Source organism: Myodes glareolus, chromosome X (genome assembly GCF_982192425.1).
Source record: "Myodes glareolus chromosome X, mMyoGla1.1, whole genome shotgun sequence".
Lineage (NCBI taxonomy): Eukaryota > Metazoa > Chordata > Mammalia > Rodentia > Cricetidae > Myodes > Myodes glareolus.
In genome coordinates this window covers 39,927,808-39,939,318 of record NC_142053.1, presented here as the reverse complement: position 1 = coordinate 39,939,318, position 11,511 = coordinate 39,927,808, and the positions used below count along the sequence as shown (strand labels likewise).

The 11,511-nt window shown below is 44.2% G+C and overlaps 1 protein-coding gene and 1 pseudogene across 4 annotated transcripts in view; one reads left to right on the top strand and one right to left on the bottom strand.

The window, feature by feature from the left end:
- Nucleotides 1-11,511, bottom strand: part of LOC125403661 (uncharacterized) — a 67,271-nt gene that overhangs the window by 29,527 nt on the left and 26,233 nt on the right. Inside the window, exon 1 of one of the 4 annotated variants that reach the window (XM_085684325.2) lies at nucleotides 11,101-11,206. The exons of 2 other annotated variants lie outside the window; for them this stretch is intronic. In XM_085684325.2, coding sequence (XP_085540451.2) covers nucleotides 11,101-11,149 — 49 coding nt within the window. In that variant the 5' untranslated portion in view covers nucleotides 11,150-11,206. Of the gene's footprint in view, nucleotides 1-3,294; nucleotides 3,440-11,100; nucleotides 11,207-11,511 lie in introns of those variants that run through there. One more of the 4 variants, XM_087902618.1, reaches the window with a different exon arrangement.
- On the top strand, nucleotides 6,423-8,984 carry LOC146889222 (tyrosine-protein phosphatase non-receptor type 12 pseudogene; annotated as a pseudogene).

Sequence of the window (11,511 nt, the reverse complement as noted above, 5' to 3'; positions counted from 1 at the left end):
GACCAAGATATGCCTCATCCTCACTAAAGCTTTCCTGGTACCTGTATTGTCAAAAAGAGAGGAGGAGGACAAGGGGGGGAAGAGGAGGAGGAAGAGGAAGAGGAGGAGGAAGAAAAGGAGAAGAAGAAATAATAATGCCAGGCTTTGCTGACTCCCCATGGGAGGCCTTACCTTTCTGGGGAGTGGATGGGGAATTGGGGAGGAAAGTTGGTGGAATTGGAGGAGGGGAGGGAGGGGGAACTTTAGTTGGTATGTAACATAAAGAAAATCCTTTTAAATAAAAAAATAATAAAGGAATAAATATGATTATTATTATTTAGCTCTAAATACTACTTTTATGTTTTCTTTTCTAATTTTTCTTTTTAAGTATATGTGTATGGGGTTTATTTTGCTTCAATATGCCTGTGGAGTCCATAAGATGATAGTAATCCCTTGGAAACTGGAGATACAAGGGTTGTGAGCCAAGTGGTGCTAGGAATCAATCTATGTTCTGTGAGGAAACAGCCCAAAGTTCTTAGTTGCTAAGGTGGTTCTCCAGCCCCCTATATAGCATGTGTGCACATGTGTGTGTCTGTGCGTGTGTGCATATGTAGAGGTGATGGCTAGAGGTGAACATGGGTGTCTTTTTTAATTTGTTTGCTGCCTTAGTGTTTGACACAGGGTGTCTCACTGAACCTGTGGATGATTCCTTTCATCAGACCGATGAAAAAGGCATAGAGATTCTGCTGTCTCTACCATTTCAAAATTGTTATTATAGAGCCATTGCCCCTGGGACTCAAACTCAGATCCTCATCCTTCCACAGGTAGGTTTTTGGAAACTGATTTAACCTTCTGCGAATCTTAGCTAACTTACTGTGGTGCGGGAGAATTGTCTATATTCTGTCAATCATGTTTTAAATAAAAGCTAATTGACCAGACAGAAAGTATAGGTGAGAAAACCAGACAGGAAGTAGAAATGATGCAATGAGACCAGGAGAATTCTGGAAAGGAGGAAGTAGATTCCTCCCACTCCTGCCCAGACCACCGAGGAAGCAGGATGTGACCTGCCAGCTGAAAAAGGTACTGAGTCACATGGCTAACATAGATCAGAATAATGGGTTAATATAAGCTACAAGAGCTAATAAGTAGCCTGACCTAATGAGACAATCAGCTTTATAACTTATAGAGATCTCTGTGTGATTTTCTTTGGGGCTTGCCGACTTGTTGGGGTACCGGGAGGGACAGAAACCAAAACAAGCCGACCCCCTCTTGTTACTAAGTATACATTTTGGTTTTTATTTATATAAATTTTAAAGAATGTCCATGTATTTCGTTAAACTCTGCATAATTGAGGTTGACAGTTAAATCCTAGCACTCCTGATGTGGTAACAGGTCAATATTTTAAAGACAACTTGTATTGATCAATGGTATAACCCTGCCTTGTCTGCTGAAAGAGGGTGAAGTAAAACAGGAAAGGTTGGTACATTTAATATAACATTCAGTTGTTACTTTTTGTGGTACTCCCGGGAAGTATAGGTAAGACAACCAGATAGGAAAAAGAGGTGAGACAACGAGAAAAAGAATATTCTGGGAAGAAAGAAGCTCTTCCTGCACTCCTGCCCAGATCACAGAAGAAGCAGGATGTGACCAGCCCCGCCAAAAAAAAAAAAAAAAGGTACTGAGCCAGGTAAAAGGTACTGAGCCATGTGGCTAACATCAATAAGAATAATGGGTTAATATAAGTTATAAGAGCTAATAAAAACTCGGAGCAAAAGGGCCAGTAAGTTTATAATTAATGTAGACTCTCTGTGTGATTTTCTCTGGGACTAAACGGCTGGGGACCAGGCAGGACAGAAAACCCAACAAAGCAGGCCCCTAACGTTACAATGCTGCTCTGCAGATCCAAACAATGTATTTTATGAATATGAGGTACAAAACTATAAGCACAGCCAAGAATTTTCTTCTTTTCAATTTTTAAAAAGTATCTTATTTGGGGGCTTAGGGAGGGCTTGAACTCTCAATTACCTTGCCACAGCCTCTAGAGAAGCAAGGGTTACAGGAGTATGATATATACCACACTCATTCATATAGGATCTTTAAAAACAAGTATGCTTGTTACTTTTCATTTCAGCTTCAGTGTGGTTCCAAAATTTTGTATTGTTGGTGTGCAAAGGTCCTTGTGCCACATAGCACAGAGGAACCAGAAATCTTAAATGCTCAGGGGCCTCTCCTCAGAGGAAGAACTACCTGTTTTCTGCCCACAAGGCTGGGACTGGATATTTCTAGAGTCCTGGTGACTTTATTGCTATTTATGAATGCAAATGGTCACCCAGAGTGTTTATCCCAAACTTTTCCCTAACAAAACCATTCTCTTTAGCTCCTAGTTAGTAGAACCCATTCTTAAAGGGGTGTAACACACATTAAGGCCCTCTTACCTCTGTGCTGATTCAGTCAGATACAGCACTATATTCTAAGCCAATGGGGAGGCTAGGAGCAGGAGAGATGAGTTCCAAGCCATACTGGGTAAATAGTGTAATCTTCAGAAACAAATCCTAAAAATAAGAGCTACAAAAAGTGTGAGGAAAAAATAGTGTGGAGAAGACAGGAGGACGAGGAAGCAGATGGCTGATGTTTGGAAGTGGAGAGATGTGCATAAATGCAAATAATCAAACAAACCCACGAACCAGAGGTCCGTTCTGTGTCTTTCTGGCACTGCCATAAATATATCCTTTGGAAGGATACTTTAGGCTCCAGCTATGCGGTTCATGGGTCACAACTCAGTAAAGGGCTTTAAGTCTTGAAAAGTACCAGTTTTACTCCCTGCCCCTTTCAACAATCCTTAATTCACAAATCATTGTCGGTTTTTTTCAGGGCAGGGTTTCTCGGCATAACCATTCTGACTGTCCTGGAACTCCCTTTGTAGACCAGGTTGGTCTCAAACTCACAGAGATATCCCTGCCTCTGCTTCCCGATCGAGGCGCGAGGTCCCGCCACCTCAGCAGCAGCCTCTGCCGCTTCCCCCCCCCCATCCGCGTATCCTTCTTGCAGTTTCCCTTGTAGAACAGAGGGGTGGATGAAGGACAGGGGACCCAGGGCCAGAAAGGGTGGAAGGCTTTTCTCTGGTGAAGACCACAGGAGAGCCAGAGTGTAAGCCTCTCGCCAGGGGTGGTCACCACAGCCAGGCGCCATTTTGAAGGCTCTGTGGAACGGAGACCCCCCCCTACCCTGAAAGCTCCTACCCGACTAGGGACCCCGAGGAGGGAAAGGGGCCCAGAAGATACATTCATAGAGACATAACCAGAAAAAGACACTTACCCTCACGGTTTGCCATCATGCTGCTGCCTCGAGTTCTATTTCAGGGCTTCTCAAAGAGATGGAGTACACTCCACGCCCGGGAATCACTTCCTCAGACTGGGGCTCTCCACCATTGGCTAATGGCGCCCTCCAATGACTGCCGTTCCCTCCACTGTTGCCAAGGCTCAAAGGGCAGAATTTAGTTTAGGCCAATCAGCACCAGGCCGCCACCAGGAGGAAGGGGCGGGCTTTTCAAACCAGGGTTTCTCTGTGTAGTCTGGCTGCCTGGGAATTCAGCAGGCTAGCCTACAACTCAGGGATTCACCTATCTCTTCCTCCAGAGTGTCTTGGATAAAAGTATGTGCCACAATTGCTGGACCATAAATCGGTTTTATTTTTTTTAATTTAAAAAGAAAAAAATTCTTGTTCAGGCAGTGATTGTTCAGCCCTTTTAACTCAGCACTAGGGAGGTAGAAACAGGCAGATCTCTGTGAGTTTGAGGCCAACCTGGATTACAAAGCAAGTTCCAGGACAGCCAGTCCTGTTGCACATAGAAATCCTGTGTCGAAAAAAAAAATTAAAAGAAAATAAATTTCTTAGGCAGAGTTCTCATAATACTGGTTCTTCAGAAACTCATCATCTCCACCAGGCTGGCCTGAGCCACAGCCATCAGCCAGCCTCTGGCCCTGGAATGCTGAGATTAAAGGCATGTGCCCGTAGTTCTAATGAGTTATCACAAATTAGAGTAATTAGAACTTATCCATGCATTAATAATACCTCGAGCCTTTTGTAAAAATGAGTTTCTTAAAATTTATCGCCAGAATATATGAGGAAAAACGTAATCATTTCTATTTGGGATTAAATTCTATTCACTTTAGTATTTCTTTTACTGACTTTTAACATATAATTTGTACTTCAAACTAAAGTCTGGACATTTTGCCTCCATGTATGTCTGTTTTTAGATTACAAATTATTTAAACTATTGGATGCATTGAAATGGAATCACTGCTTAGAAATCTCAGAATTCTCAGGTTTTAGGTAAAAACATTTTTCAATCAAAAACATATATAGATGCCTATCCATAACAAATATGAGTAACATGTTAATTTAGAGATATAAATTGGAAAGAAGACAAATTATCTCTCTTCACAGATGTCATAAAGTAACCTGAAATTTCTACAGGAATACTTCTAGACGTGCCAAATTGAACCATAAGACAGGTTATAGAAAGCCACATGTAAGGGTTCTTTCTGATCAGGAAATATGTAGAGGAACCTCTAATTATTGAAAAGGAATAAAATAAATATAAAAGAAGGGGGTAAATAGCAGTAAGGATGTTTCTAAAAGCCATGATAAATCAGTGTTTTACCTAGGTATAAATTATAATTCACATGAATTTCTGCATAAATATACATCTGTAATTTTAGTGACAGTTTTCCATATGTGTTGAAAATGCTCCCTGAAAGAGCTAAAGTTGGGAGGTGCAGACACAGAGATCCTAAATTTCCTGTGACACCTTGTCTGCCAGAGTAAACAACTTGTTTTATTATGCTTGCAGCTGCTCTGAGCATGAGACCCTTATGAGCTCCTGATAGCAGTAGCTTGGTTTTTCTGGTGGGTTTGCAGCTGAAAAATCCTGAAAGCTAGGTAATGGCCATTAGTCAAGGAGATCGCTATATAAGCTGCCCTGGGACACAATAAAAGGGACATTCTTGATTCAAGGGAGCATTCTGGGCACTTTTACTTCAAAGAGGACCCATGTCTCTGTGCTTGTGTGTGTGCGCGCGTTTGAAGGTGTGAATGTGTGTGTGTATGTGCGTGCATGTGCGTGTGTATTTCAATCTCTAGCCCCTTGAGCAACTAATGAACCTTCCTTAAGTACAGGTAGTACAGGCGCAGTACATGTAGCATAGGACCATAATACATGTAGTATGTTACAAGCTCACAAAACATTATAGGCTCTCACTACTGCACCTAGTTGCCACTCATAGCTGAAAGGCAAGTCCATATTGCTGAGAGAACATGCACATCCGTTGTTGGGCCCAGAGATTTCTGAGCAGAGAGAATCGTACATAAAGACATGCAAGCTTCGAACAGATGGTCACACTTCAGTCTTATCCATGTAAGATACCTATAAACCATGCCAACTATCATGGCAGAGTAACCCTAAGGGTAAAGTTTAAGTGCCAATACCTGGCAGTAAGAAACAGTTCTCTAATTGGACTTAAGGCTCACACAGCAAGTGGGAAATCGTTCCTGGTACTGGAAACCTAACTAGCTACCTACTGCAGGCTACAGAAGTCGTGGATCTTAGAGAAAAATCTACAACCACTATAGTACTTCGCCAGACTAATGTCTAATTTCTTTCTAAATGTTTGTTCTTATACCCACAGAGAAATACAGTCCTCAGTCTTCATTTAGAAAACTTACATTTACAACATATTGAGTCTATCACAGGAAACTACAATGAATCCAAATGTGTATTTGTGATTTGTGGATTTAAGTCTAACAGATGCATAAAAAAAACCCACAGAAACAAAACACACAAAAAAACCCTTAACTAAATATCAACGAACAATAGGGAATGAGAAATTTTAAGAATCAGAGGAAAAGGGAGTTTGCTCTCATACTGTTACCTCTCTGTAGTGTCAGAAGCTAAACCTGTAAAGTCTTCCTACCCTGACTGCCTCAATGAGATCTAAATGAGAAAGTCACCAATGGACATGCTCATATGGACAATGATCACTCAAGAAGGCTCAATCCTGCTGGGAGGCGGCGGGGGCGCGCCCGTGGGGACAGGCGGCTGCGGCTGTTGGCGGGGGGGGGGGGGGGGGGGGGGGGGGGGGGGGGACCGGGTAGGGGGCAGGGCGAGCGGAGAGCCCTGTTCCTGAGGTGGTGGCGGCGGCTCGGACAGAGGAGGGCAGGGCAGGGAAGGAGGATGGGGCCGGCTGGGGGCCAGGGCCGGCGCTAGCCCGTGGCTCGCTTGGGACTGAGGGAAGCCGAGCCGCTCTTTCAAGTTGCGCGGGGAAGCACGGCCGATGCCGCCGCAGCAGCAGCCGACTCGGCGCAGCGGACGGGAGGGGAAGGGAGGCGGGGAGGGCGGGCAGGCCGGAGCGAGCGGGGGAAGATGGAGCGGGCGCTGCGGCGCGCGGGCGGCCGGCGGGGGGCAAGGCGGCGGGAGGATGGAGCAAGTGGAGATCCTGAGGAGGTTCATCCAGCGGGTGCAGGCCATGAAGAGTCCGAACCACAATGGGAAGGACAACTTCGCCCGGGACTTCATGCGATTAAGAGGATTGTCTACCAAATATAGAACAGAAAAGATTTACCCCACAGTCACTGGAGAAAAAGAAGAGAATGTTAAAAAGAACAGATATAAGGACATACTGCCATTTGACCACAGCCGAGTTAAGCTGACCTTGAAGACGCCGTCTCAAGATTCAGACTACATCAATGCAAATTTTATTAAGGGCATCTATGGGCCAAAAGCATATGTGGCAACCCAGGGGCCTTTAGCGAATACGGTCATAGACTTCTGGAGGATGATATGGGAGTACAATGTTGTGATCATCGTCACGGACTGTCGAGAATTTGAGATGGGAAGGAAAAAGTGGTGAGCGATATTGGCCTTTGTATGGAGAAGATCCTATAACGTTTGCACCATTTAGAATTTCCTGTGAAAATGAGCAAGCAAGAACAGACTACTTCATTCGGACACTTTTACTTGAGTTTCAAAATGAATCCCGCCGGCTCTATCAGTTCCATTATGTGAACTGGCCAGACCACGATGTTCCTTCATCCTTTGATTTTATTCTGGACATGATAAGTTTGATGCGGAAATACCAGGAACATGAAAATGTGCCTATTTGTATTCATTGCAGTGCAGGCTGTGGAAGAACAGGTGCTATTTGTGCCATAGATTACACATGGAACTTACTAAAAGCTGGGAAAATTCCAGAGGAATTTAATGTATTTAATTTAATACAAGAAATGGGAACACAGAGGCATTCTGCAGTACAAACAAAGGAGCAATATGAGCTTGTTCATAGAGTTATTGCCCAACTGTTTGAAAAACAGCTACAACTGTATGAAATTCATGCAGCACAGAAAATTGCTGATGGTAATGAAATTACCCCTGGAAACATGGTGAGCTCTGTTGATAGTGAGAAACAAGACTCTCCTCCTCCAAAGCCACCACGGACTAGGAGTTGCCTTGTAGAAGGGGATGCCAAGGAAGAAATCCTGCAGCCGCCAGAACCTCACCCGGTGCCACCCATCTTGTCGCCTTCTCCCCCTTCGGCCTTTCCGACCGTTACTACTCTGTGGCAGGACAGTGACAGATACCACCCAAAGCCAGTGTTACACATGATTTCAGCAGACCTCAACAGAAATTACAATAAATCTTCAGACCTTACAGGGAAAAACGAATCGCCTATTGAACATGTAGATAAAAAATTAGAGCGAAATTTAAGTTTTGAGATTAAGAAAGTTCCTCTCCAAGAGGGCCCCAAAAGTTTTGATGGAACACACTGTTGAATAGGGGACATGTGATTAAAATTAAATCGGCTTTGTTGCCTATGGTTGACAAAACCTCTAGGCCACAGGAGTTAAATTCAGGTAATCTAAAAGTTGATAGTGTTTCTCAGAATTCCTGTGTGACAAATTCAGACAGAGTCCCCGAGTCTTCAGAAGAGTCCCAGAACTCACACACACCGCCACGGCCAGACCGCTTGCCTCTCGAGAAGACAGGACATGTGACGTGGTCGTTTCACGGACCCAAGCACGCCACACCCGCATCTGACTCATCCAACGGCAAATCCCCAGACAGCCATTCTCAGCCTGTAAAGACCACAAGCTCAGCAGCAGCCTCTCCAGCAGATGCAGACACCCACGAGCGTGTGGACCACCACAGCAGCTCGCCTCTGTTGAGAGCGCCCCTCAGCTTTACCAACCCCCTTCACTCTGACGACTCAGACTCAGAGGACAGGGACTCTGACGGTGCTGTGACCAAGAACAAGACAAGCATTTCCACAGCAAGCGCCACCGTCTCTGCTGCCAGCAGTGCTGAGAGCAGCTATACCAGGAAAGTGTTGCCCATGTCCATTGCTAGACAGAACATGGCAGGAGCTGAAGATGTTGATGTTAGCGAAGAGTCACCTCCTCCCCTACCTGAACGAACACCTGAGTCCTTTGTATTAGCAAGTGAGCATACTACACCTGTGAGACCTGAATGGAGTGAACTCCCATGTGAGGAGTCGCAACAGAGAGGATCTGAAGGCTTGATAACCTCTGGAAATGAAAAATGTGATGAAGGGGGCATTCACACAGAGGCGTGCACAGACTCTCCATCTCCTTTGAGCGACAAGAAAGATAAAGTAACAGAAAGTCTAACCGAAGCCACAGATATGGGTTTTGGCAATCGCTGTGGAAAACCTAAAGGACCAAGAGATCCACCTTCAGAATGGACATGATTCAGGGAGTTAAAAGACACTTTAAATTATACTGGAAAATTCAAGTGCCACTGAAGGCCAGATTATAGTATTCCATCTTTAAAATGTGGGGCGAACAGCAGTGTAGATCGTTATCTTGATGTTGTTGCTGGGGCCATCTACCTGCCTTATACTAAATTTAGGAAAAGTATTACCTACTATTTATTTTGTAACTTCAAATATTATTGCCTTAATGTCTCTTAACCTTGTTACAAGCTGCTTGTAGACCTGTTAATATAGTAATACTTTTATGATAATTGAGTTTAAGGATTACTCTTTTGCTGTTTTATCATGTATGCATTATTTTGTATATATATATAGGGCAAGTAGGTATATAATTTGATAAAGTTGAAGTTATAAAATATTATTAACAAGATGTAAGAATTTCTGCGTGGTCTAAGTCTTTGTGTACCTTATTTGTAAATTATTTGCCCTGAAGTTTTAGAAACAGTTTCTGGATTTTAAAATTGCTGGCTTCATGCAGCCAGCGCTGCAGGTTATCAGAGATCAAAGATTGTAACAATATGCAATTTGTAAATTGTGAGCAAGAAGTTATTTTTATATTATTACTGTATAATCGTTCGTCCTGATGGGTCTTGTTTTCATCTCCTCACAGACATTCAGTAAGTGCCTTGGAACAATATTGAATTCTCTTAGCTTGTGTGTGTTACTTAAATTTTGAATTCAACTGGGATTAGAAGACTATCAGAATATATGTATGTTTCCGGATATTACCTATTAAAAAACAGTTTTACAGTGAAAAAAATGAAAAAAGGCTCAATACTACAGAAAGAACTGCAGACAACTGAAGAATGGTGAGTTCTCTTCCCCAGAGAAGAACTTAACCTTTTTTTTATGACAAAGTAGTCAGCCCTGAAAATATCTACCAGGAAGTAATATAAACCAGACTTATCATGCTGTATTTAAATGATAGGAATACACATGAAAACACTCTCTCACCCACATACATATAACAGAGAGAGGGGGGGTATATATAATAGCAATTCTTTAAAGAAGAGGACAATACATATGAAAGAGCAAGGACAGACATATTGGGGTTTTGAGTGAGAATAGGAAAGCAGAAATAGTGTAATTATATTACAATGTCAAATAATTTAAGCAGACAAGTATTATACTACCTCTGTTCTTTATAATCTGACTTCTCTCTTCCTATGGCTTTCAGATTTTACTCTTTTAGGGCTCCAAACCTCTTTCCAGTTCTGTGCATCCATTATGCTCCTCACTTCACAAGTGTGTGCTGCTCCTGCCTTCACCCCTGTGTGCTCTCCTCCCTTGACAACTGTGTGCTGCCCCTCCCTTCAACCCTTTGTGCTGCTCCCCCATTCTTGTCTCTGTGCTGCTCCTCATTCATACCTGTTTGCTGCTCCCCCATTAACGGCTTGGGCGGCTCCCCCATTCACACCTTGTGTGTGGCTCCTCCGCTTTCTATTCCCCCCTTGCACCTTGATTTCTAGCACTTTGGCATTCACAACTCGGGCCCACCTTGTTTCTGATTTACAATGGTCATAGTTAAAGAATGTACAGAAAGTTGTGCTTTGAGAACCAGACAGATGGGTTAAAAAGGAAAAGGTGGGAAACACAGCAAGGGAGTCTAGGGAAACGGTCTAGAACCATGGCTAGGGGGAGAACAGGACTGTGACAGAGCAGGAGGTAATCATGGTTTCTACAAAAAACCAAACAAACCCACGAACCAGACGTCCGTTCTATGACTTTCTGGCACTGCCATAGATATATCCTTAGGAAGGATACCTTGGACTCCAGCTATGCGGTTCATGGGTCACAACTCAGTAAAGGGCTTTAAGTCTTGAATAGAACCAGTTCTACTCCCTGCCCCTTTCAACAATCCTAATCCACACATCATTGTCGGTATTTTCAAGACAGGGTTTCTCGGCATAACCATTCTGACTGTCCTAGAATTCCCTTTGCAGACCAGGTTGGTCTCAAACTCACAGAGATATCCCTGCCTCTGCTTCCCGATCGAGGCGCGAGGTCCCGCCACCTCAGCAGCAGCCTCTGCCGCTTCCCCCCCCCATCCGCGTATCCTTCTTGCAGTTTCCTTTGTAGAACAGAGGGGTGGATGAAGGACAAGGGACCCAGGGCCAGAAAGGGTGGAAGATTTTGCTCTGGTGAAGACCACAGGAGAGCCAGAGTGTAAGCCTCTCGCCAGGAGTGGTCACCACAGCCAGGCGCCATTTTGAAGGCTCTGTGGAAAGGAAACCCCCCCACCCCGAAAGATCCTTCGCGACTAGTGGGGACCCCGAGGAGGGAAAGGGGCCCGGCTGCTACATTCATAGAGACATAACTAGAAAAAGACACTTACCCTCACGGTTTGCCATCATGCTGCTGCCTCGAGTTCCATTCCAGGGCATCTCAGAGAGGAGTACACTCCATGCCCGGGAATCACTGCCTCAGACTGGGGCTCTCCACCATTGGCTAATGGCGCTCTCCAATGACTGCCTTTCCCTCCACTGTTGCCAAGGCTCAAAGGGCAGAATTTAGTTTAGGCCAATCAGCACCAGGCCTCCACCAGGAGGAAGGGGCGGGCTTTTCAAACCAGGGTTTCTCTGTGTAGTCTGGCTGCCTGGGAACTCAACAGGCTAGACTACAACTCAGAGATTCACCTATCTCTTCCTCCTGAGTGCCTTGGATAAAAGTATATGCCACCACTGCTGGACCATAAATCGGTTTTACTTTTTAATTTAACAAGACAAAATTCTTGGTCATATGGTGA